This window comes from Podarcis erhardii (assembly GCF_964252035.2).
Source record: "Podarcis erhardii genome assembly, chromosome: 11".
NCBI lineage: Eukaryota > Metazoa > Chordata > Lepidosauria > Squamata > Lacertidae > Podarcis > Podarcis erhardii.
The window spans coordinates 39417980-39445560 of record NC_138501.1 but is presented as its reverse complement, the minus strand read 5'-3'; the positions used below and the strand labels follow the sequence as shown (position 1 = coordinate 39445560).

General features: G+C 44.6%; 1 protein-coding gene and 1 long non-coding RNA gene across 3 annotated transcripts in view; both read left to right on the top strand.

Annotated features, from left to right (window-relative positions):
* GHR (growth hormone receptor) overlaps positions 1-22154 on the top strand; it is a 100895-nt gene extending 78741 nt beyond the window's left edge. For both annotated transcript variants that reach the window (XM_081881497.1, XM_081881498.1), the window contains exons 3-9: positions 9702-9843; positions 10378-10535; positions 12976-13154; positions 14978-15143; positions 15794-15884; positions 19779-19848; positions 20689-22154. In XM_081881497.1, the coding sequence (XP_081737623.1) occupies positions 9702-9843; positions 10378-10535; positions 12976-13154; positions 14978-15143; positions 15794-15884; positions 19779-19848; positions 20689-21663 (1781 nt within the window). In that variant the 3' untranslated portion in view covers positions 21664-22154. The remainder of the gene's footprint in view (positions 1-9701; positions 9844-10377; positions 10536-12975; positions 13155-14977; positions 15144-15793; positions 15885-19778; positions 19849-20688) is intronic.
* A 498-nt stretch (positions 22155-22652) lies between these two features.
* LOC309352873 lies at positions 22653-24532 on the top strand. Its single transcript, XR_014161429.1, has 2 exons — positions 22653-23924; positions 24300-24532. It is a non-coding gene; the product is annotated as an uncharacterized lncRNA (long non-coding RNA).
* The last annotated feature ends 3049 nt before the right edge of the window (positions 24533-27581 follow it).

Sequence of the window (27581 nt, the reverse complement as noted above, 5' to 3'; positions counted from 1 at the left end):
AGCTATTGTTGGACTACAACTCCCATCACCCCTAGCTAGCAGGACCAGTGGTCGGGGATGATGGGAACTGTAGTCCCAAAAAAGCTGCTGACTCAAGTTTGAGAGTAGATCGTAGGAGACAGGCAAAACCAGCAGTAAAAACATAGGAAGCTGCCTTATCCTGACTCAGACCATTGGCCTACAGTAGGTATCTCAGTATGGTCTACATTGACTGGCAGAGGTTCTCCAGGGTTTCAGAAAAGGGGACTCTAGCAACTCTAGCTGGAGGTGCCATAGGTTTAACCTGGGACATGCAAAGCCATATCCCTACTGCTGAACTGCATATGGACCTTTCCCACCAATAAATCACTTGTTTACTCCTTGGTTTACAAATCAGGATGAAGGCTTAAGCTCACAGCATTCATTATCCCACATTGTACGTGCTGTTCCTTCCGGTTAATTAAATTACTGGCTAATGTGATGCTCTGTTTAATCTGAAAACTTTGCCGTCTTTTGTGCTAATAAGACCATCGCTTCTCTGTTGATGCTGCCTGCAACATCGGGCGGATGCCATACAGGAGGGCAGCCTTGGCCAGCCTTGCATTCTCTGGGTGTTTTGGACTACAGCTTGGGCTGAAGGGAGTTTTGCTCCAGAGCAACAGGTTTGCTGCTCTATCATATGTTTTCTTCTCAAGGCTGTCTTTCAAGGCCAAAAAGTGATAGAATGAATCCAAGCCAACAAGAGAAGCAGCAAGAAAAGGTCCTTAAAACTAAAATGCAAAGAGAAAGCAAGGAAGTGTGTGTCAGGGGAGAGAACAAGGCAGTTAGAAAGATCAATACAGGATAGGCTACAATTGCAGCTCATTTCTGCTCCCACAAATTGTTTCTGGCTGCAAAACGGTGCAAAGTGGATTGCATCTGGCACCTTGTTTGAAAAAGCCCAAACCTTAGCACAAAATACCCTCTTGAAGGTGCTTACCAAAGCATTCAACAAAGTGAATGCAGCTCATTATGCCATGGACATTTTTTGTTTCCTGGGAATTGTTGGGCATGAAGTTGCCCTTTTGACAGTACGTTCTAAGAGCACACACACACATCCCGACAAAGGCCCGGTACAGACAGCCATCCATAAAGAACTGGAAGCCAACAGACTGGAACTGAACTTCGCAAACTCTAAAGTTTCTCAAGATCTTGGAATCCTCATAGGTGGGAGATCAGTGGAAACCTGTTGGAACAGGTTAAAAACTTCAAATACCTAGGCATCCATTTCCAATATAACGCTTCTTGAAAATACCATTGTAAGCTCGCATTTAACGGAGCGGATACTCTAGCTCTGGCTATCACCCATTTCTTCTTTAACAGAGGGAAGCTGTTTGTCCCAGCTGTGCTAACGGTCTTTAATGCCAAAGTAGCCCCAAAACTCCTGTATCACACCCCATTATGGATTGGTGCAGTTAACCTATCGTCAGAACGCATCCAATCCAAATTTCTGTGCAAAATCCTGAGGCTGCCAGATTGTGTGCCATATGCAGCCATGTGTCTGGAAACTGGTCAAGGGCTGCTGGAAACCAAAGCGTGGCTCACCACTGTAAAATTCTGGTTCCACCTACATTTAATGTCTGATAGGTCTTCTTTAACTTTCCACGTGCTGGCAGAATCGCACCACTCCAAATGGCTAGCTTGCATTGAGAGCAAAATCAAAACCTGTGGCCTATCACTCGAGTCGCTGCTTATGCTCCCAGAATTGGAAGCATTCCCGACAATCAAGTGCAGAATCCTTGAGACTGAATTCCAAGCCCTTTGCAGTGCAGCCAATAAAACCTGTTCCCCATTGGAATTGGGAATTCCACCCTTGTTTGGCCAGGACACTCCATATTTACACCAGCTTTATGATCGCCAACTACGCAGAGCTCTTTCCCTCGCAAGATTTAACATCTTACTGTCTGCAGTTTTGCAAGAGTTTTTGATTCTTGGAAATCCCATACTCTGAAAGATACTGCCCTTGTGGCACAAAACAGGTCAAATCCATCACACACATTTTAATTTATTGCCCATTTTATGTAAAAATATATGATAAGTATTTGGCCCCCTTCTTGAAGGAGGGGATTTATTGCACTGACTATTCCAGGGTGTCTTATCTGCTGAACAATTGTAGTAACGACATTGTGGAAAATGTGGCAAGATTTTTGAGCAATGCTATGAAATTACATCCCCATAGATCCTAAGAGCCATTTTCATACCTCACGATTTCTGGACAGTTTTATCCTAAAGTATCTCCTACTATGTTTCGTTAACCGTGTCGTGTTCTGATCCATGTATATGATGCACTTTTTCTGTGCCAATAAAGGAGATTGATTGATTGAAGCTGATTGAATTAGAAGCAATTTCCCCCTTTGAAGCTCCATCCATGCCACTAAAATCTCATCTAGCAATGGTAGATTGATAGCTGTGCAAATAATCGGAGATGGCTGCGGGGAGAGATTTGTTGAATGAGATCAAACCTTTTCAAATTGCAGCCCTAGGCCTGCACAGGTTGTGTGAGACATCGAGACAAACAAAGCCCATCAGCCGTGCAAGGTGACATTTTGAGCCACAAATAAGCCTCCTAATTTTATTCCCTGTATGAGGCAATCATTTGGTGAGCCACAATGCATGGCTGGTGGACGACATTCAGCTTGGGGAGTCACAAATCGTGCATATCTGCCTTCACCGTACACCGGTTAACAGAGCGTTGATACTGACAAGAAAGGATCATAAGCAGCTCCTGGTTTGGTCAATACGCTCCTGGTGTGGGGTTGTGAGGGGTGCTCAAGTACGCTCTGTGTGTGTGGTGGAGAGAGATGCACTTGGACAGAAAGAAGGGGAGAGATGTATGTGTGGTCTGTGTGAGAGAGGGGGAGATGCGTTTGGGCAAAGGACAGTGATACATGTGAGGAAGATAAAGGAGAAGGAAGTATATTTGTGGGTGGGTGGTCTCTGCGAGTAGACGGTGAGAAAGAGGGAGCAATGCACATGTTCAGAGAGAGGGGACAGATGTGCGGCTGTATGAGCATGTATGAGAGAGAGAGATGCATGTCTCGTATATGCGCAGGGCATACATGAGCGTGCTGTGTGTGCAAGGGACAGTAAGTATGATGTGGCCACCTTGTGCCTTTTTTCCAGTGGGGGAATGCTCCCTGTCACTACTAGACAGTAACTGCATTGTTGTGTGTGTGAGAGAGAAACAGAGACAGAGAGGAATCAATATTGGGTGATCTTCATAATCAGGACCAGCATGGTCCTGAATAATCACTGTAAGCATCAGGTTGTCTGTTGAGAGGTGGGGAGAGGCAGCAATGACTCTCTCTCTTTCTCTCTAATTCTGGGTTATGGCATGCCCCCCCAGCAGTTATGTCATGTGATGCCACACCGCCATGGCAGCCATTTTGTGACTGGTGCCTGCAGCACTTCCTTACCATTCAAAATGTGCTTGCTGCTCCAAAAAGGTTGCTAACCCCTGAGTCTGAAACTAAACAACGAAATTCTGCCAGCTGTGTGGCTTCAGCAGTCATTGTAATACTGTGACCCTCAAGGGGAGCAACAAAGCTCAAGAAAAACAGCTGGAAGTGAGGCTGGCCTGAATTTTGCATACTCGTTTGAATTAGGCAGCCTGTTCTTTGGCTGTTGGCTTCCACTCTTGCCTCTGACATTGTTGTCCAAAGCTCCCATTATCTGAGAACGTTGATCATCCTTCTGATTGTTCTAAACAAAATCATGCTAGAAGAGGTCAGCATGACCCAGTTAATTACATATATGGATTTTCCCCCATTAAATGACTGTGATAACAGATTCCAATCCCAGCCTTTTCCTGTGTATAAAACTTATCTTCGGTTTTCAGTCTTCCCTTTCACATAACTAGTTCGTGCCAGGGACAAAGAAACAAGGGGATCCATGCCAAAGAAATAATATATCTATGTGCTCATAATAACTGGAAATATCATGAGTAGGCTTGGTTCAGAGAAATCTTGAAGTTAAGTGGTTTGTGTCCGCAGTTTCCCCCTTACCCTGGTTACACCATATACAGCACGGAACAGAGGAAGCTGCCTTATTTGAAGTCAGGTCATCGATTTATCCATCCCTATACCAACTTCTCAGACTGCTGACAACTTTCCAAGGTCCTTCCCAATCCAGCTACCTACAATTTTTTAAATTGGAGATTCAAGCTGTCTTCTGCACCGAGGTTTCATTTCCCCATGATGTAAAAGTTGGGGTTTCCAAACCTTTTGAGCCTTGTGCTATTTAAACCCTCCCAGACCTCAACAAGTGATCCACAGCCTCAGTCTCTTGTCTAGGGTCAATATCTTTTAAGAAATCCTGACAACAGCAACTCTGGTATCATGTGGTACCTGCTTATCTGGCTTATCAGCTCAATCCTGCCTAGGTTCTGGCTCGAGAATTCTTGAACTTACATCAGATCTGGTTTACCATAACCACACCCATCACTGGGAATAAGGCAGAGGGTTTTCTGTAGCCTCCATAGCTGCTTGTATTTTTAACGGCCGGGTTTCTTGTGCCTTTTTGCTCACCAGCTTGAACGTTCATTTTGCTCACTGTTTTGGATTGCTTGCAATTCAGGGTTCCCTTCTCTTTGTAAAGCGCTTTTAAAGTTTTATCTTTTTGCAAATCACTTTGTGATTTTATTACAACCAAATAAACCAATTCACTATGTCACTTTGAACTGTTTGCTTTATACATCTATATAACCACAGTAAGAAAGCCAGTTGCATTAACAAATATTTACCTTAGAGTAAATCTTTTTGGGGCTGGGAGGGAGACTTAAAGTTTCTCTTTCATGTGTGCACTTGTGAGATTTGTTGTCATCTGGGTACCCAAAACATGAGGCAGGAGTTTTGTTGGTAGTTGCTGCACTAGTTTTGTTGATACGCTGAAATCTTCCAAGGCAAAATAGAACAAATTGGAACTAAGTAACTACCAGCCAGTTGCCAATCTCTCCTTCTTGGGCAAGGTTCTTGAATGGGTAGTCACAAACTAGATCTAGGCACTCTTGAAGGTAACTTATTTTCTAGATCCATTTCAGTTGGGGTTCAGGCCCAGTTTTGGCACAGAAACTGCTTTGGTGATGACCTTGGAAATTAGTGAGCCTAAATATTTAGCTTCATGAGCGCTGGGGAAAACAGAATAAATTTGGAACTGCTTTGTTGGGAAAAGTTGTGCAATCAATCTAAGATCTGGAGAGGAACGCTAAGCAGATTTGGTATCATCATATTACCATTGAAGCATTTTCCAAGTCTCTAAATGTGTGTGTGTGTGTGTGTGTGTGTGTGAGAGAGAGAGAGAGAGAGAGAGAGAGAGAGAGAGAGAGAAAGAGAGATCGTGTTAAAAATTCCAGATGTTTGCCAAAGCTCAAAACCGTGGGGTTTGGCCCATGACTTCCTGATCCGCCTTGACAAAATGAGGCCAAAATATATTAGCTGCCCTTGGGCGAATGGCCCAGCTAACATACCACAGCAAGTGATTTAATCTATACAAGGCTGCCCTTGTGGCAGGAAGGCCACTGACACCGATTGGCTGGCTGACCTAGAATGTTCAGTTGCCTGGTTTGAAGTTACGAAAGACTGTGATGAAAACCAGTTGCATCACGAAAGAGCCACTTGGTTTGGTGAACGTACCATACCTGTGCTAAACAATTATTAATCCCCTGATGCATGCCTCTGCTTCTGGTTGTCATCTCCCTCACCACAAGGTATATTTGTGTCCCCAGCCCCATTTTATGGCAACCACTGCAAATATTTGCTGCCATCTAGTGTAGCTGGGTATAATACCGTAGCATCGATTAACATGCATAGGGACATAAGAAGCTGCCTGATACCAAAAAATCAGGGCATTTCTCCATCTAGTTCACAGTGGCTCTGTGAGAGCAGTGGCTATCCTTCAGGCAGAATTCTCTCCCAACCTTACCTGCTGGTTGTTGTTTAGTCGTTTAGTCGTGTCCAACTCTTCGTGACCCCGTGGGCCAGAACACGCCAGGCACTCCTGTCTTCCAATGCTTCCTGCAGTTTGGTCAAACTCATGCTGGTAGCTTCGAGAACACTGTCCAACCATCTCGTCCTCTGTCGCCCCCTTCTCCTTGTGCCCTCCATCTTTCCCAACATCAGGGTCTTTTCCAGGGAGTCTTCTCTTCTCATGAGGTGGCCAAAGTATTGGAGCCTCAGCTTCACGATCTGTCCTTCCAGTGAGCACTCAGGGTTGATTTCCTGAAGAATGGATAGGTTTGATCTTCTTGCAATCCATGGGACTCTCAAGAGTCTCCTCCAGCACCATAATTCAAAAGCATCAATTCTTCGGTGATCAGCCTTCTTTATGGTCCAGCTCTCACTTCCATACATCACTACTGGGAAAACCATAGCTTTAACTATACGGACTAAACCTGGGACTTTTGGCACGCATTGCAAATACTCTACCACTGAGCAGTGGCCCCTTAGTTTCAAACCTGCCTGCTGCCGCTCCAAGGTTGGTTGTTTGGTTGGTGTTTTTACTACCCTCGGTGAATTAAAATTTCCTTGATAAATTCATACACACGCACTTTAGTGCATGCTAAACTCCAGCAGAATAACAATAGGATATCAAAAAGGAGACTCCTCATTTACGCACAGGTTGTGTGGAGCCCTGCGTACACAAGTGAAATGTGCTTAAATGGGGAGACTCCCTCTGCACCTCCAGCTTGTGGGGTCTTCCCCAGAGCCCAAAGAGGACATCCTCTTTTGGCTCCAGAGAGTCTCCTCGTGAGCAGGAGGCTGAACGCTCGTATTAAGAGTTGACCAGGGTAGTATGCAGACCAATTCTCTACCCCTCTTTGGGTCAAACTACACTATTAATACTATTCACAATACTATTAATACATAATTAGCAACTACATCTGTTTTTTTTTAAACTGAGGTCCATGATTCACAGTTGAATAACTGATGCAGAAAGAAAGGCTTTGGAAAACAGGGCTACAGGAAACGGCTGTGTTTTTCTATCCATATTCTTTTCTTTTTACCATTTTCTTGCCATTTCTCTTGTTTGTATCACAAAATGGTGGAGGACCATTGGCCCTCCAGATGTGATTGGTTTACAGCTCCCTGCAACCAACAAGAGCAATGGTCAGGGATGGCAGAAGTTGTGTTCCAGCAAATATTCTGGCCGTCCGCAGATTAACTGCCAATGGCCTGGACTACTGGTCTTCAACTGGTCGATCCCCCTGAACCAAGGAAGGTTGCAACAGGAGCACTTCCATGAGGCAAATGTACAGTAAAGAGTTAAGAAATACATCACCAAATGCATGCTTGGGTCTGAGAAGGTTGACGATACCTACTCTAGAGGTAACAGGAGGGTTAATTGGTCGACTGCAATATGTGAAGACTTAAGAGGCAACCTGCATTGGCGTGTGGGAATCAAAAGCGAAATAAGGCTTTACAGTGGTACCTCTGGTTACGAACTTAATTTGTTCCGGAGGTCCGTTCTTAAGCTGAAACTTTTCTTATCCTGAGGCGTGCTTTCGCTAATGGGGCTTCCTGCTGTGCGTGTGCCTCCGGCACGCGATTTCCGCTCGCATCCCGGGGCAAAGTTCACAACCAGAAGCAGCTACTTCTGGGTTAGCGGAGCTCGTAACCCGAAGCGTGCGTAACCAGAAGTGTTCGTATCCAGGGGTACCACTGTATTTACAAAGTGCCATCTAATGGCACCACCATATCATAGGACATACAGAATGCAACAGCATTCCAGTTGGGAAGGGTTAAAAAGATGTAAATGAATAAATAAAAATAGTCTGGGAAAAGCAAAGCAAAAGGACAGCTTTTTCCAGGACCTCTCTGGTGTGCTGCCACTTACAAATTAAGGCTGCTCAGAATGTCCCCGGGGGATTAGCGGCTTATGTAGCCATTGTGATCCCAAGGACAGAATCCCGGCAAAAACCATCAGAGCCTGTTTCTTTGTTGTTGTTGTTGTTGTTGTTTTATTATGGCCATGGGTTTTAGCTGCGGCCTGCACTCTGGACAAGCTGCAAAGCAGCTGGTGCCAGTTCAGTAGCACCGAATAATTGTGCATTTAGCCAACATAATTCAGAAAGCAAGTGTGTCACCTTCTCTCTGAAGGTTATCTTGGGATCATCGCTGTGTTCTTTTCCACTCCTTGGCAATTATGGCATAGCCAACCCTAATGTAACACTATAAAACCGTGACACTGCAGCTCTGTGAAGCCAGGCCAGCACAGCATGAAACTTGGGAAGCCAAACGCAACTCTACAGTACAGAAGTTGACAGCAGGAGTCCTAAACTTCCTCAACAGTAGAGGCAGACTGAATATTACTTGAGAGGGAGCTTCATAGGTGAGGTGACACCAGTGAAGATGCCCTGTCTCATGTCACCACCCAGGACCTGTCCAGATGTCCTTTCCTTGGCCATTTGCGATGATTTGTGCTCATGCTGCTTCTGGAGTAGGCATACATGATCTCGCTTTCAATACTGTTTTGTGCCTGCAAAAGCTTCCAGGGGGACATGTTGTTGCATGTCTTGTAACTTTCTGCTGATATCCTGTAACTTTTCATGCCACAAATGCCCCACTTTTGTTGCGCTGTAGCCCCTTCAGACAGTGATAAGGTGGTGGCATTTGTAGAAGCATCGCAGAATAAATCTACCACTAATGTACTATTGTTGTGTTAAGTACACAATAAACCTAAAATAAAAAATAAGTCTGGAGGGTGGGTCTGACAAGAAAACCCTGAATGGGGAAAGGCAATAAAAGGTTGAGAAACTCTTCACTGCAAATACTAGGCTGTGAATTTTTTTAGGGTGCTGGTTTATTTAAATATAGCATTGTATGTTATAGTTCTTCCCATGTGAGCTGTCTGGTAAGGGCTTTGTCCTGAAAGCCAACCTAGAAATATTTAAACTCAGGGGCGGCGTTGTATAGAACATCATCCCACAACCTGGTTGCTTCCAGATATTGTTGGACTGCATCTCTCGACAGCCTCAGCCAATATGGCTAACGGTCAGGCATGATGAGAACTACAGTCAAAGCATATGGAGGAAACCTCGTGGGGGCAGCTGGTATGAGAGGTGGAATGTTTTGAGCAAGGGTGGGCAACGTTTTTTGAGGCCCAGCCGGTCCACTACCTGGCAGACCTCTTGGTGGGCCGGAGCATGCACACCCGTGTGTGCACTCAAGGTATTTCTGGCACTCTTCGTGGTTGGAAGAGCACCGGAAATAGCGTATGCGCACGGGCGCTCCTCCATCCCGGAAGTGTGCCAGAAATAGGGTGAGGAGCGCCCATGTGCATGCGCACATGCTATTTCCAGCGCTCTTCTGACCCGGAAGTCAGTCCCCGCAGCGAGAATAAAAATGACGCCGTGAAAAAAAAGCACAGAACCCCCACACCGATCCACAGAAAGGCCATGGGCTGGTTCCAAGAAGCTCATGGGCCGGAACCAGCTCATGGGCCTTAGGTTGCCAAACTCTGGTTTTGAGCATCTGCAAATGTCACAGTCAATATGCTGCAAAGCAGGTATATTTGTGGCTATGCCTGTTTGTGGTGCCAATATGTGAGGGGAATGACATGGCACGGGGACATAAATTTTAGTTTGGAGTCTGCGTTGCTATTTTAATCCCTCGATTGCTGTATTTGATCTCTTTGAAAACATACTCACTCTTTCCTTTTCTTTCTCCCTCTCCACTTTTTACATACAGCTTTGTCAGGAAAACCACACTTCATTAAGTGCCGGTCACCTGAACTGGAAACCTTTTCATGTTACTGGAAGAATGGCAACTTTTCCCATTTAACAGCTGCTGGAGCCGTGAAATTGGTGTATGCAAAAAGGAACCTAGAAAAGTACGAAGGAATTGCTGTCTAAAATGTGTGTTCTGTGTTATAGCACCAGAAATGAGTATCTGGATGAAGGTTATGAATCTGTTGGGTGGGGGCGGGGGAGTTCCTCACACCATAACCTATGCCATTCATAGATCTCCAAGACCCTGAATCTCATGAGGTCAGTATGGAAAAGTATGGAAAAGTACAGACGGCAATAATTACAGTATTAACAATGACCATTCACAAAAAACAGGCACCTTGATAACAGGGACCCTGTCATCAGTAAGCAAATTAATACATATAGCTGTAATGTGAAAACACGGAATTATCAATACATCCACTACATGTGTTAATAAGGTTTCAAGGGCTTGGTGTTGTTGCTGGTTGCTATTTTTGCAAAGTCACATACAGGTGGTCTTCTGCTTTATAACCTTTATAACCTCAATCAGTCTGCTCCAAACCCTACGTAGCCACTCTTTTCCCTAAAAGGGGTGGGAGGAGAGGATGCTCATAATATCTTTATTTTTTCACAGTTCTTTCTTCCTATCCTTCTAGGCTGGGCGAATGGAAAGAATGTCCTGATTATGTAACCGCCGGTGAAAACAGCTGTTATTTCAACAAAACCTACACCTCCATTTGGGTTCCTTATTGTGTCAGGCTGGTTAATGGAAGCAAGATGTATGACGAATTATGTTTCCGCGTGGAGGACCTAGGTATCTTTCCGCTACGTGCTTACATTGCAGCCTTGTAACCAAAGGTTAATTTGCATATTAGTTTGAAGCAGCTCCTGGCCCTACAATTAGGCAGAAGTAGGCATGTTGCCTCAGGAAGCTGATTTTGAGCATCGCGTAAGGGGAGCTGTTTTATTGAATTTCTTGTTATTTTATTTATTGGAACTTTGGGATCTGGGGATGGGAGTCATACTCCAAAACATCTAGAGGGCACCAGTTTGTCACAGTACTCCAGATGAGATACAATTGCAGCATACGTCACCATGGCCAGATCCAGCACGGTTTGCTACAGTGGCCTTAGTTAAGCAAAAGTACACCTGGGAATCCAGATCCAGGCCTTCTCTCAAACCCTAAACCTGAGTCTTTCGGGGTTGTACAGTCCGGTTCAAGACTAGTTGAACTCTTGTTCCCTGATACGTCTTTCTACTGACCAGGAGCTCCTCGGGCTTGTCCAGGAAGTTCAAATGATCCCTTTGCACATTCATTGAACACCTGGAAACAGGGGTTAGGGTTTAGTCCAGGGGTCAGCAAACTTTTTCAGCAGGGGACCGGTCCACTGTCCCTCAGACCTTGTGGGAGGCGGATTACCGTATTTTTCGCCCCATAGGACGCACTTTTCCCCCTCCAAAAATGAAGGGGAAATCTGGGTGCGTCCTATGGGGCGAATGCAGGCTTTCACTGAAGCTTGGAGAGCGAGAGGGGTCGGTGCGCACCGACCCCTCTCACTCTCCAGGCTTCAGGAAGACATCCACAGCCTAGGCAGCCCTGCAGGAGGTCCCGCAGGGCTGTCTAGGCTGCGGATAGCAGCCTGCTCCCCGGAGCGTTGGGCGCCCTGAAAGCAGAGGGCCCGGCGCTTCGGGAACACATCCACAGCCTAGGCAGCCCTGTGGGAGTTCTCCGCAGGGCTCCCCACGCTGCGGATAGCAGCCTGCCGCCCGGCAGGCAGGGCGCCCTGAAGCAGAGCGCCCCACGCGCTGGGCAGACATCCGCAGCGTGGGGAGCCCTGCAGGAGTTCCCCGCAGGGCTCCCCACGCTGCGGATAGCAGCCTGCCGCCTGAGGCAGACATCGGTCAGCCCCACAAGCTCAGGGGACAGCAGGGAGGCGCAGCACCATTCCTCGACCTGGTTCGGTTTCCTCGACCTGCTTTTGGGGGGAAATAAAGGGGAAAAAAATTTCCTTTATTTCCCCCCCAAAAAACTAGGTGCGTCCTATGGGACGGAGCGTCCTATGGGACGAAAAATACGGTATATTGGGGGGGAATGAATGAATTCCTATGCCCCACAAATAACCCAGAGATGCATTTTATATAAAAGCACACATCCTACTCATGTAAAAACACCAGGCAGGCCCCACAAATAACCCAGAGATGTATTTTAATCAAAAGGGCACATTCTACTCAGGTAAAAACATGCTGATTCCTGGACTGTCCATTGGCCTGATTTAGAAATCGATTAGCTCGCATCCGGCCCCCGGGCCTTAGTTTGCCTACCCATGGTTTAGTCCATTGGCCACATCCATAAATATGTACCTGCGTAGGCAGTCTCTTTTGAAGATCCCACTTGCAAGAAGGAGATCCTGTGTACAGGCATCTGTACTTACATAGGGTCCAGTGTTTGAAATTAGCCAGATCCCAGGTGCATTACGCACCTGGATATTGACCACTTGTGACCAAGTGAAGATGCCTGGGTACCAGGAGGTGCATGCCTGGGGATCATTGGATCTTGACTGTTTTCACACCCTGGTACCACTTCCTGTAGAATTCTATCAGTTATCTGCACAACTGGAAAGAAAATGCTTCTTTTGTGCAGAAGCAGTGAACGACGTTATATTAATTGTTGTAGCTTGCCTTCACTTGCCCCACCCCACTGCCCCTCTCGCAGTTGTGAAAAATATTCCTACATTATTGAATGGTCCGTGTCACCATTAAGAAACAGAGGTAAGAATAGGCCAATATATATGTGGACTGTCCCTGTATAAAGTGGCTTTTCTTCTTTAGGTTCTCAAATTTCTTAACTTAGGTTGTCATCTGAACTAGCCAGATTTTTAACATGAGAATCCATCACTGTCAGTCCATCATCTGAAAAATAAAACTTTAGCGCCATCTTTCCCCCAAATGGCATCTAGACATTCTGTTTTGGCGACTGCAACATTGGTTTAAGGAGCCATTTGGTGCCTAGTTTAAATATCTTAAGTTTCTAACACTGAACAAGTGTCCATTGGGGGGAAAGGACCAGCAGCCACATCAGCCTTGGGCTAGCAGTCACAGGAATGGTCCTACTCACTAATACATGCATTCTGTGGACCTACTGGGAATGCTTTGTTTTTGCTTTTTTAAAAAGCACTTCTTTCTGTCATTGGATATTGGGAAATTTCAAAAAATGATCTTTGCTCGTTTGGGTAAAAATGCGTTTTAATTCACAGTCATACCAGACCCTCCCATCGAACTCAACTGGACTGTTCTGAACACCAGCCCAATAGGCATCTATACTGATATCCAGGTCACCTGGAAGCCTCCACCTTCCGCAGACGTTCAGAATGGATGGATCACCCTCCACTACCAGCTGCAGTACAAAGAAGTAAATGAGACAGAGTGGAAGAAGGTATGTGTACTAGGAGCAAGCCCCAGAGAATGTCAAGTTTTGGGGTTGGCTAACCCCTGATCCAAGGGACGCGGGTGGCGCTGTGGGTTAAACCACAGAGCCTAGGACTTGCCAATCAGAAGGTCGGCGGTTCGAATGCCCGTGACAGGGTGAGCTCCCATTGCTCGGTCCCAGCTCCTGCCAACCTAGCAGTTTGAAAGCACGTCAAAGTGCAAGTAGATAAATAGGTACCACTCTGGCAGGAAGGTAAACGGCATTTCTGTGCGCTGCTCTGGTTTACCAGAAGCAGCTTAGTTATGCTGGCCACATGACCCAGAAGCTGTCTGCGGACAAACGCCAGCTCCCTTGGCCAATAAAGTGAGATGAGCGCCGCAATCCCAGAGTCGGCCACGACTGGACCTAATGGTCAGGGGTCCCTTTACCTTTTAACCCCTGATCCAGCCCCTGAAGAGGTTTCCTGTGGCCCCTGAAGAGCGCTTGAGAATTGGGTGGCAACAGGGGTGCAAAAAAAAGGAACGGAAACCTTCCGACTAAATTTGGGCTCTGCACAGTGGAGTAGATGATGTATGTTTCTGCTGAGATTGGCTCTGGAGCCACAAGTTCAGATCCTACCCAGAATTCCACATGTGTGCCCTGGGCTGGGTGGGTGCGCGCACATATGTGCAAAAGCATGGTCTGGCCATTTCTTTAGCCACACACACACTTCTTTGGCCACCAGCATGTGGCCCTTGGATTGCAGTGTGGCCCCTGGACTGAAAAAGGTTAACCACCGTAGCCAGCTGTGGATCAGTGTCACCCCTTGATCCAAGGACAGCACAGAACTAACTGGAGTTTTCGACAGCGTCTAGTTTCTGCAGATTTGACGTCGTTCATTTACTTGGTTATGGCAAAGGATGTAGACAATGGTGCTGCCTGTCAGAGCAGGATGAAAGGCACACACATAAAGAATAAATAAACCCAACACTTGTTAAGGAAAGCTTATTTAAACCCTAAGACTGCAATCCAGGCCTAACACACCTTGGAATAAGCCTCGCTGAGTTCAGTAGGGCTTACTTCTGAGTAGATGTGATTAAGATTGCGCTGCAAATGTTGGCACGTCTTATCTACATTGAACTTTCAGTGAAATAGGTAAGTTTCCCTTAATTGTTTTGTCCCAACAGCTTTCCTATATTATTGATTCTCCGTGTTGTTGTTAATATTTTCTCCTTTGTGTTGCAATAATTGCTCATCTACTCCCTGCGTTGCCTCTTATTTTAAACCGTCGTGGGTGGTTTTAATTGCAGCCGCTTCAATCTCAGTTGGGCTTTAATGCGTTTCTAATGCATTATTCAAGAAAACATTTGACTTTAAAATTATTAACGATTTGTTTTGAGATGTAAATTTATTTCAGTCCATTGTCTCCTTTTTTAATTGCAGCATATTAACTGAAGATTATGGCCCTTATTAATTCTTTAAATCAGATTCAAGTTGTGTACCATTCAATGCCTTTTCAAACCCATTCCATAAAAATAATAATAGCCATTACTGGAATGAGCTCCCCTGAATTTAGGGCTGTTTACACCTGACTGCCAAACTGCCTCATGAGGTTGTGGACTCTGCTTCAAGCAGAGGTTGGATAGCCATCTTTTCATGGATGCTTTACCTGAGATTCCTGCCTTGCAGGGGGCTGAACTAGATGACCCTAGGGGTCCCTTCCAACTCTACAGTTCTGTGAATCTGTAATTCTAAGACCCCCCCCCTTCCCCCATAAGTGTTTTGCTTATGAGCAAAGAGCAGCCTTTCTCGTAAGACTGCTCAGAAAACCGCTCCGTTGTTTTTTTCAGCTGGAGCCAAAGGCCGCCACGATGTTTCCTGTATATTCTTTGAAGACGTGCCGCGATTACGAGATACGAGTCCGGGCACAAGGGGTATCTGAAATGTATGGGGACTTCAGTGACACCCTCTACATATCTTTTGACTCCGCAGGCCAGGTGCCATGCGATGACGAAGGTAAGTGGGGTGGAATATCTCCACTTCATGCCCGACTTCTATCCCCTGGCCTCACTGCAGACATAATATGCGCCCCAGGGTGGGCTTTTGCAGCACCCCTCAGGCTCCAAAGTCTGCCACACACCCCAAAACAAATACCGTACTTTTCTGTGTATAAGACTGGGGTTTTTTCTTTAAAAATTATGCTAAAAAGTGGGGGTCATGTTATACATGGATAGTGCATAGGGTGGACGTTTGATTGGTTGCTGCCACTGCTGTCAGCAGCTATTGGGCGAGTTATTGGTTGCTGCGCCAATGGCTGGTGTTGATTGGCTGATGCTGCGGCAATTGGGTGGGCGATTGGCAGCTTCTGCCGGAGAGAGAACAGAGGCACATTTAGTGACGCATGCGGGTGACTGATTTTTGGCAATCCCTCTTTAAAAAAGCTCAACAACTCTGTGCCACCCCCCCGCCGCATTTTCTTAAATTTGAGTCCCCAAAAATAGGGGGCATCTTATACATGGAAAATACAGTATATGTGGGTTTCTCTCTCTCTCTATGTGTGTGTGTGTGTGTGTGTGTGTGTGTATCAGCATGAGATCATCAAAGAATACTAAAGAGTACCCAAATAACTGAAACAACTCACGGTTCTTGCTTCTTTCTTGTTTCAGAATTCTCATTTCCTTGGCCTATGGTGTTTGCCTTTGGTACGCTTGGCGTAATGGTGATGTTAACTGTGGTGCTCTTTTCTAAGCAGAAGAAGTAAGTTATTTGCAAGATTGCACGTGACAATGTGTCACGCTTTGAACAACCAGTTGTCCTAAACCTTCTCCCATACTTCAGTAAAAATGGATCCAATGTTGGTCCTCTTCAACGTAGTAGACCCATTAAAATGAGTGGACATGAGTAACATAGGTCCATTCATTCCAGTGAGCCTACTCTGGACCACATTCAGCCCCTCAGGCCTAAGGATCCCTGCCGCTGGATTCGACTGCTAGTTGTCTGTTTTGCACTGACAGAAAGCTCATGTGAACATTCTGTTCATGTTACATCCTATAACGTTGGAGCCACAACCTCATGTCAGTCATAGCTCGTGCATCTCATGTGAATTCATGACTGATGTCACGCAAACTGCCTGCTCACATCAGCTTTGGCCAATGGCTCACTGTTGTATTAAACTGTTAATACAGACAGACCAGTGAGAAAATCCATTCCCAGTTTCTATAACGTTCCGTGACACGGGTACACAAAACTCCTCAAGGCAACAGTTTAAAAAGCAGTGGTTCCAGAAAAAGCAAGAGGAAGCATGGCTCAAGCCATACTGAAGGAGAGAACCTTTTCGTGTTAGTATGCTTTTTTTAAAAAAGGGAGCAGTTGCTTCCAGATTTGGCTTTACTCCAAAGCGACCTCAGCAATGAAATCAGCATTAGTGGGGATAAAAAGGCTTGCAGTCTAATTCTCTGGATGCAGCGATCCCAGTACAGAGCATAGCCCAAACTACACATGATGTTAAAGGCATCTTTGAATTTCATATGTAGGGGGTGGGGCTTTTAAACTGCATATATCATCAGCTGGGAGGCTGATAGTTATTCGGATTGCAGCAGGCATGGAAGCGTGGTATGGCACTATGAGGAGATACCCTTCCAATGCAGATATTAACTTCCATGGAGGGATTTTCCCCAGGATCACTGCAGGGGAGAAAGAGTTAAATTCCTCCTTCTTCCTTCCTCCTCCCCCATTTATTTATTTCAGTTAATAACCAGTTGAGATTGAGTGGGGAAAACCAAAATCATAAGACACAGTATGGTACATTAAGCTCTGATCTGCATGATTATCACACACACACACACACACACACACACACACACACACACACCACACTAGATGGTATTTGCAATTTCTAAAAACTGCATGCTAAATGCATTTAACATTGACATGTGCTTTGGGTTTTCACTGCACAGGCATTATATGAAGAAGTGAATGTGCCCATTGCACAGGTCTCCTTTTTTTACAAGGCCAATCAACTGATTTTGGAATTGTAATTTAATAATTAAATGTCTTTCCCCCAATTATTTTATTGCTTTGCATTCATATCCATTTGCATGCATCCATATCTAAATATCAGTACCTCTGTGAAATACTGAAGGAAGATAACCTCTTTCACACTTGTCCATGATCAAAAGATACCACTGAGGTGTCAGAAAGAAGGCCATCTCTCTGATGATTTCTTTCTTTCTTATTCCTTATTACAATAACACACCAGTACCAAAACAGCCTTAAATTATAAATGTGAGCCTTTGACAATCCTACCACCTCACTGATCACCTTCACCACTCAGCCCATGAGCTGTCCAAATTTAGATTTGATCCCATCCCTTAAAAGAGTTGGGAAAGAATTATCAGTTAAAGCTTTGGTCCACTCATCTAACTGATCAGTGCTTGCAGTGTTCTGTCTGCACTGTTAATACAGGCTTCCTAAACAGCAGGATATGAAGCTGTTTGCAGGATCTGCTAGCATACAGAGCTAATTCTGGGGGAGGAAATTGAACAGCTCATGGGTTGAGTGGCAAAGATGACGTGCAATTACATCACCCTACAGTTTGTAACTCAACACACATTGCCCATGCTACTGGAAAGCTGCCAAAAGCAGAAGGACCAGAAGTATTTGTAAGGTGGATTGCACTCAGGGCTAGTAGTGTGTAGAGGCAATTGCCTTGTAGTTTCTGCCTATGCTTAATGCAACCCACATTCTCCATCCAACCTGCTTACTTAACTGTGCCTAGTTGATGGTGTGAATTGGTCTTTAGTCAAGTTTATTGCAGGGTTGGCATGGTTCTTGCCCTAGAGCAGAGGCAACCAACATGGCGCCCTCCAGATCTTGCTGAACTACAACTCCCATAATCCCTGATCATTGGCCATGCCAGCTAGGATCTATGGGAACTGGGATCCAACAACATCTGGAAGGGACGACATTGACCAGACTTTAAATCCCTGCTTAGCCATGTACTTAGTGTGTCATCCTGGCAACTCATCCTCAGTCTCTCATCTGTACAAAGGAACTGTTACTTGATGACAGAGTATTTATATCTGAGGGTTATCGGGCAATAAATCTGTCTGTGGTGTTACATCTGTGATAGCTGTGTTACCCATACATGTTGCCAGGTGATTGAATGGATGAATAATAGAAATAACAGGAACTTCCAAGGGCCTCCATATTTAACCTCCCAGTGAGGATTTTATCCCCATTGGTTATATATAGTAAACAGATGTTCAAAACAGAACAAAAACAAGAGAAGGAAATTTACCCATCCTTGTATTTGACATCAGTTACTTGATTCAGAAAGTACTAAAGATGGCTTTTGAAATTCTCATATGCTGCAAATCACCCTTTGCTAAAGACCAGAATTCATGCTGACTTAATTCCCAATGATTTGTGCATGCCCTTTTTTTGCTGGCTTTCACTGAAGGCCAATGTCACTAGTGAGAAGAATTATATCCTCAACAGCAACCAACCCTTTATTTATAGAACTGGATGACCTCCCTTCCATTTCTCTCCAACATGTCTTTCGACTTTCGTAAGAAAGGCACTCTGCACAATATTGAGTAATCCCATCCTGGCCACATACCCAAATGCACATTGTTTTCCTAAAACGTTGCTAGTTATGACATTTATTATTTCAGTCTCCCAGTTTCAAGATAAGAATCTTGCAGTCATTCATTCTCAAGTTATGCAAAATGAAAGGGCTGTATCATTTCAAACTGGGAGTGGGGGTTCCGTAATAATTTTGAATGCTTTCCCGCTTAAGGCTCCTTGCCTTTAGTAAACAGTATATCACTGAGAGAACTACACTGAGCCTTTCTCTTTGCTATTTTAGTTTTACACATGAAGGGTGCTTTATTTTGAAATACAGCTTAGAATGCAAACAACAAAACATGTGCATGCACACACATACAAAAATGCAACAAGATCACTAAAGGAATAAATAAATGAATTGATTACAATTCTTAGCATACCATGCTTATGGGATGACTTGCTCACTAGATACACAGACAGATGTGCACACACATCTGTACTTGATTGGAATTTGATCAGAAATTTAAGGGGCTTCCACATAGGAAACCATAGTACCATTTTGTTTGCTTGCTTATTTAGTAAAATGTATACACTCCTTGGTTGTTGGTTTTGTTTTTTCTCAAGGCAGAGGAAAAGTGGAATATAAATGTAAGAAATAAAATAAAGAAGCATGGTTCTGGAGACTTAATTCTGGTCTAATGTGGAAAAATTCCTGGCAGTAATCAGCAACCATATTCCAAAATTCTTCCCTATTAGACACTCCCACCAAATGCAGGGATCTTTTTACTCAAGGGAAAGGCCAAAAATATAGCCCCCTATAGACAGACCGAAGTGACACAGTCCAGAATTCTGCAACTTCAGAATTCTATATAACTTGCAGAAAAGCTCCTACAAAAGAAGTAAAAATGTCCTTCAAACCCCAGTTTGGAATATTGTCTGGTTTGTGCAAATGCTACCCAAGTATTCAACAGCATGTTACCAAAACACACATTTTTGTTTTTATTATTCATGATATACGTTTTTGTGTTTCTTCTGTAGCCACAAAAGGTTTCTTTCTGTTAAAAGTTGCTATTTCTTTTCAAGGTTAAAGATACTGATTCTTCCTCCTGTTCCAGTTCCCAAAATTAAAGGAATCGATCCAGACCTCTTTAAGGTAATTTGTTGTGGGGAAGCTATGGAAGAGTGTTCAGAATGATCAGAGTAACTGACTGTAGTGACACTAAACAGTCTAAAATGGTGTACTATCTAAGAAATTTGTCTGTGTGACGGCTTTCTTGAGGATTGTGAGATCATGTCTTCCACTCTTGGCACAAGCACCAGTGCTGTGGGGAGAATACTATAAATACTATGGAAATCAAATAGCAATACAATAAAATTTAGCATATATGAAATAAAAGAAGCAATGAAGTCACAATTACAAATCATACAGCATATGGCACAGCACATTACAATTGCTACAACAGGCAGAACAATGGTCCACCAAGACCCTAAGCAATTTGATGTGAGGAAAAGTTTGGGAATCAGTTGTCTAGGGCAGTGATGGCCAAACTTGGCCCTCCAGCTGTTTTGAGACTACAATTCCCATCATCCCTGACCACTGGTCCTGTTAGCTAGGGATGATGGGAGTTGTAGTCCCAAAGCAGCTGGAGGGCCAAGTTTGGCTATCCCTGGTCTAGGGAAATGGCACTTAGGAGCCTTCAATTATGAACCTGATCTTTTTTTCACAGCACACTAGCAGTTCCCTCCCAGCCATCTAGTGTGCTCTAACACACAGTTTGGACATAGCTGTCAATTTTCCCTTTTTTAAAGAGAAATTCCCTTATTCCGAATACGATTCCTCGCAAGAAAAGGGAAAAGTTGACAGCTATGAGTTTGGGACTTCAGCTGGCCTTTCTATTGAACACATATAATACTGGCATATTTAATCATTCAGATAACTGTTGCTCCTGTCTTGCAATTTGTCATTTTTATTTTTTTTAAATTGGCTCTATAGAAAGGAAAACTTGACGAAGTCAACTCCATCTTAGCCAGTCATGGGAGCTGCATGCCACCACTGTACGGAGACGACTCTTGGGTGGAATTCATTGAGCTGGATATAGACGAGGCAGAAGAGAGGAATGAAGGATTGGATACTGACAGGCTTCTCAGCGATGACAGCTTGAAGTCTCAAGGCTGCCTTGGCGTAAGGGATGACGATTCTGGGAGAGCCAGCTGCTGTGAGCCGGATATCCCAGAGACCGACTTCAGCGCTAGCGACACCTGTGACGGAACCTCAGACATCGACCAGTCCAAGAAGGCAAACCACAAAGAGGAGGATCTCTTGGGCCTTGACCAGAAAGACAACGAGAAGCCAGCGTCAGGTCTTGAGGGGGTGCCTGATCGCCCAGGAGAAGACGAACAGCCCAAAGCCCATGTCTCTGTCGCTGACACTATCGAGACGACCAGCCCGCCTGTCAAGACCCAGCTGAGCAACCAGAATTCAATGGCTAACATTGACTTTTACACGCTGGTCAGTGACATTACTCCGGGAGGGAGGGTTGTGCTTTCCCCAGGGCAAAAGGTTAAGATGGGGAGAGATCCGAGCGAGACTCCGAAAGAACCAGTTGCCCAGTGCCAACCCAGCTTCGACATGGACAGTGCCTATTTCTGTGAGCTGGATGTGAAAAAATGTGTCCCTGCCACGCTTCACAAAGAGGCCGAGCCAGAAGTTCAAGACCAGAGCTTTCCTGAAAACGCTTACTTCACCGCCGAGAGCCTTACCCCTACAGCTGTGAATCCTGCGAGGGCAGCAGTTCAGGAAGAGCCAGGAAGTGCCGAGGTGCTTGTGGCAGACTATACCTCCATCCATGTAGTGCAATCTCCGCAAGGCCTTGTGCTCAACGCCACCGCTCTCCCAGTGCCAGACAAGGAATTCATCGCATCCTGTGGTTACGTGAGCACAGACCAACTAAACAAAATGCTGCCCTAGTTTTCCTTGGACTGAGTAGGAAGTGGAGCCATCCCCCCCCCTTCCCCACTCCTCAGTCCATGCCTCTGTGAGGCTCTGAAACACATGCAGAGCTCCCTGTGAGCAGAGGTTTCAATGCTCACTTTGGTGTGGAGCTCCATGTTCACATTGGAGGCCGTCCATGCTCACCTAGAGCCTTTGAATTGGGGAGTGTATATATTTCAGTGGCAGGGAGTTGGCTTGGGGAGTGTGTATGCTTCAACCAAAACAAACACATTCAGTATTTTCAGAGGGGTGTTGGCTAGTGCAGTCCCTTCTCCGTTTACCTGAGATGTTGAATCAATCACAGTATTGCTGTCGTGTCTTGTAAATATTGTCTTATGAAACGTCGGTGGGGTTGGTTCAGTAGCAGTGAGTGTCTTTTGTTATTTGTAGGTGTTGATTTGGGGTCATTCTTAATGCATTGGACGGCAGTGTAATGTTACGTAAATCATCTTTATTCGAAAAGCTAATGTCAGGTGTTTTCTGCAGTTTGAGCAAGTTTATGTTAAAATTCTACCATATGAAGAGATGTTGATACTGGGAATTGAAGAATGAAATACTGGGAAGGACAGGGGGGGAATTGTTGGGCTAAATAATACATTTATTTTGATTTATATAAATAAACATATTTTAATACTTTAGACAAGCAGACATGGATATTTTATATTTACACTGCACACTGTAGTTTAATTATAATGATCTGTCTATGGAATGTATCTGCTGCAATCATTGTAGCAACTTTAAAAGAAGAAAAGAATATAAGGAGAATATTATTTTTTACAGAAAGTTTTTATACCTCCACAAAAGCTATAGAGAACTAGTTGCTACACTAGTTTGTTGAGGCCTATTCGTTTCTTAAAAGTGCTATTCATGCTTCTGTATTTTACATGTAGCAAATCAGAACATGTACAAACCATAAAAGATCTGTCACAAGAGTCTGTTGTTGTAACAAGACATAACACAGTTTGTATAGCCAAGACATAACACAGTTTGTATAGCAGTAAAAACTACAATGGGTTTGGATTTTTCAGGGCCTTTCAAGAACACTATCCACTTTTATGGGACGTTTAGAAATACACACTGGCGAATAAGCGCCAGTGACTTGACAACACTATGCTTCACAATATATCCTGAAGTCCTTTCCTCAGAAAACTGTTGAGGACCTCTCAGCGCTAATATTCTCAGTGGAAGCTGAGCAGGGGGCTCCAGGCTGTTTGTAAAGCTCAGACTCCAAATCAAATGAAGCTACAGAACTCAGTACAGTATTGTTAACAGTGTAGTTTGTTTGTGTGTTTGTGTTTGGCATATTCTGCACGTCAGTTGTTCAGAGGCTTTAAAGAAGTCGCTTACGCCTCATTTACAATTTACCTGTGTTTCTCTCTCAAGGTACGCCTTAACATACTGCAATCTCAAATTTTGTTTACATAATCAGGGGCTAAATTCAAAGACCCTGCAAACACGCCCCCACCCCCTGCTTACTTTCTCCATGCTGCCTTTATACGCAGCTGTTTTTAGACCCAAAGCGTCTCCAACTCAGAATTTCTGGAGTCCAGTGTTCTGAGCTGTGGGGCGCAGGACGCAGGGCCCACTTCAAGCCAGGGGAATCATACACATCTGCCTTAACTGAGCCCACATCCTGGATGCATCTAGTTCAATATTGCCTACTCTTGAGTAGCAGCAGCTCTCCGGGAGTTTAGACAAAGAACTTTAGCATAACCTACTACCTAATTGTTTCTTTTAAAAAGTGGAGATAAGAGAGATCAAACCTGGAGCCTTCTGCCACTGAGCTGTGGGTACAAATCCGTACCATACCGAAACATTGCTGTGAACTAGGCAGAACTCAAGAGCCTGCTACTGCTGTTCCTTGATCACAGGTCGCACATTCAACCAATAAAATGGTTGCTGGCTGTTGCATTGCCATCTCCACACTAATGCGCAGCTGAGTGGAGGAAATAAGCAGGACTCTCACTGGTGAATCATGTCCCACTATGTTTGATGTGTTAAAATGTATTTCACGATTGCAGCACTGGCCCCACAGAACTCTGTGGGACTTGCTTCTGAATAAACTTGCTTAGGATCACACTGAAGCAGCAGCAGCATGGTTACTTGTGGCTCATTGATGATTTAGGGTATCAAAAGCTCTGTCCCAAGTTGTCAAGGAAAGCCATGAAGTCATCCTGAGCAGGAAAGAGGAGATGCTGCTGGACCTTATGTTATTGGTAGCTTTCTTAAAGGTAAAGGTAAAGGGACCCCTGACCATTAGGTCCAGTTGCAGACGACTCTGGGGTTGCGGCGCTCATCTCACTTTATTGGCCAAGGGAGCTGGCGTTTGTCCACAGACAGCTTCTGGATCATGTGGCCAGCATGACTAAGCTGCTTCTGGCGATCCAGAGCAGCGCATGGAAACACCATTTACCTTCCCGCCGGAGTGGTAGCCATTTATCTACTTGCACTTTCACGTGCTTTCAAACTGCTAGGTTGGCAGGAGCAGGGACCAAGCAACAGAAGCTCCCCCTGTCGCGTGGATTTGAACCGCCAACCTTCTGATCGGCAAGCCCTAGACTCTGTGATTTAACCCACAGTGCCACCCGCGTCCCTGGTAGCTTTCTTACTAGTCTCCTTTAGCAGTTGAGATGGGGAAGAGGAGGGGAGATTAGCTGAAGGTAGCAGATGGGGTAAACCAGAAGTATCCCTTTCTCATATCATCTGGTTGCCTTCCAGGCTGTGATTATACATTATATTATCCAAAGGACCGTGTCAACTGTAACAGCCTTTGTCTCACGTGAGTAGAGCTCTGTGAAAGCAGATCACAGCAAGCTGTACTACGTGGCCTGAAACCATTTTTAAATTTAAAATCCAAGCATCTTGGATCATGTAAGCAAGCTTTGAGAAGCAAAGCAAATTCGAGGGGGAGGCTCTGCAGGAACAAATCATAATTTGCTTCAGAAGTCAACGTTTTTTATGTACTTGCTATTTTAACAAATATAAATATTTTAAGCCACAAATAAGAGCAAGGGTGTGTTGCCTTCCAAATGTTTGAAACTGGGAAATTCTGCATTTGGCTCGTACTTTTAAGCTGATGTTTATTAGATACTCTGCTAATTTGCTGTTAAATTTTTCTAACAGCTGCCTTCTTTAGTTCTAGGCCCTAATGCCATTGAAGCTATGTGAGTCTCTCTTGGGGGCAAGCAAGTCTTATTGACAAGAGTGTTTCTATCACCAAAAACTAGTTAAATACCTCAATCAATCTCAGAATGTCATTTTGGTACTCTGCTGGTTACACAAGCCATTATACCCCAGTATAAAGATTTGTGTCCTTCTGTTTATATTTAACTTGCCTTCTGTCAGTGTTCCTTATTTCAATAAATTTATTTTCTTCAATCCATTATGACATCATTGCATATTTTATTGCACAAACTTTACAGAGGGTGAAAACACATTTAATATTTTATTCTTTGACCATCACAATGCAACAGGTGTCATTCCTGTCCTGTAATCCTCAAGTATGTAAGTGGGGCTTAGGGAGGGCATGACTGACAGCCACGATCTGAGAAAATTCAAGCGGCACAAACTCTTCCGCCTACTTTGAAAAGTTGTGGAGAAGAGATGCACCCTGTCCCACTCCAGCCCTCCACTCTCATCCCTGGGGAAACTTTTAGTGTACATTTTAGTGTACTTTTCATCTTTGTTGGAAGCCGCCCAGAGTGGCTGGGGAAACCCAGCCAGATGGGCGGGATACAAATAATAAATTATTATTATTACTATTAAACTGCAGCCTCAGTCAGTAAAACTTCATTGGAGACATTTCAGGGCCAAACTAGTTGCAAGCCAATTGTGTTGATACGATGAGTATGCACTTTTAAAACTATTTAAATAGTCTTGGGGAAACCTAAGCAATGATTTTACTCTGCCATCATCTCAAGAAAAATTGCCCCTTCTAAACTGCTACTTGTATTTAATGAGAAGCCTCCACTGGTGCCTATGACAGCTGCCCTTGAAATGCAAATAGCAGCTTTGGGGAGGATTTTTGTTTTTGTTGGGAGAAAGAGTTAAGCTTCCTTTTACCACTGCGATCCCAAGGCAGCTGAAGCTTTCAATACACTGTTACTGTGTTGGGTGCTCCTTTGCCTACACGTCTACAAGTAACAAGGATTTTGCTTAAAAAACAAAGTAGAGTTCAGGAGGACACAGCCTACGCAATGCCAACATTTCCTAATGTTGCACAGAAGGACGAGGGTTGACACTGAAAACACACTTTGTTCTTGCATTTCTCAAAGCTTCATTTTTACTGCAACAGTGTACTATACTGGCCATCCTCTGAGGAACACATCATCTCCCTTGTGTCCATGTGTGAGTCACAGTGGTGAAGCACACATGCTAGCGCGCACAATGAGCAAACACATGAGGGGTTCAAGGGACTCTGCAGACTCTTCCTGCCTCTCCTGCCAACATGCACAACAGCCATGTGCCACCACCATCATAATCCATACATTTGGCCATTGTGTGTGAAGACAGAGGTGTTGATGTAAGGGTATAGAGCTACTACATGCAAGGGGGGGGGAATCCTGCTACAATCAAACTTCTTGCATGGAACAGGTCAACATGCATACACCAGCATATATTTAAACCTTCATATACTGGCCACTGCAGTGCACAGGGCTCACAACCCTCCTGGTGTATTATTTCAACCCCTGGGGAGGGATCGCCTGAAACCCACCCCCCTCAGGCACCCCTGGGTAACACATTGCTGTAGGCTCTATCCTTTCTGCTGTGCATGGTATTCATTGACTCTTACTGTTCTAAAAGTCAAGAGAACCCTCCTTCAAGCATCCCGATAAATGATCGTATGGAGATAAACAATCATTGAGGGGGGACGGGGACATATAGCAGGGTCGTGTCACATCTGCAGTGTCTCTGCCCCTTAGCTGCCCACATGCTGGAGCGATGTTTGCAAACAGGGAAGCCTGCCCGAAGCATATGGGTGCTTTCTGTCATCTGAATAGGGTGGTCATGGGTCTCAGACTGTGTACAGACTAATGTAGTACACAACTGTAGTTTTTCTCAATCCACGATAATTCGTCCTCAACACACTGCTTTTGATCTAGATTTGTTCTAGATCCTGCCGTCCACAAGAGTGGATGTGGTTACTTGATACCATTTGAAACTCCCTGCCTTGATTAGCTTATCAACCACGTCTGTTCCTGCACATTCCCCAGATGAGTGAAGAAGGAAGTATATGCCCACTCACAACATCATTGGACAGGCCTGCATCTGTCTTCAGATGGACACATTGCACGTAATGCAGAATCAATCTGCAACGAACTGTTGTTTTTCGGAATAAAACCAGTTTCACCAGAAGGAGCGAAAAATATGCAATAGAATTAGACTGTGTATGGACTGTACAGGGTAGGGGGACAATCAGGCTACATTGATTCTAGAATAAAATGTGTATTACACAGCCTTGCTTTACAGAGAACAGTATTCCATACTGAAGGGCTGTCAGTGAAGGGGTCCTTGGTTTAAAGATAAGGAACCGTAAAAGGAACGAGCAGGAGGGGTCTTTAAGGTGCCCATCAGCACTGAGTGGCACCTGGCTAGCAGACTGAGCTAAGACACAAGTGTTGAATTTCTATTTAAATAAATTACAGTGGTACCTCAAGTTACATACGCTTCAGGTTACATACACTTCAGGTTACAGACTCCGCTAACCCAGAAATAGTGCTTCAGGTTAAGAACTTTGCTTCAGATGAGAACAGAAATTGTGCTCTGGCAGCGCGGCGGCAGCAGGAGGCCCCATTAGCTAAAGTGGTGCTTCAGGTTAAGAACAGTTTCAGGTTAAGAATGGACCTCCAGAACGAATTAAGTACTTAACCCAAGGTACCACTGTATTTACAGAT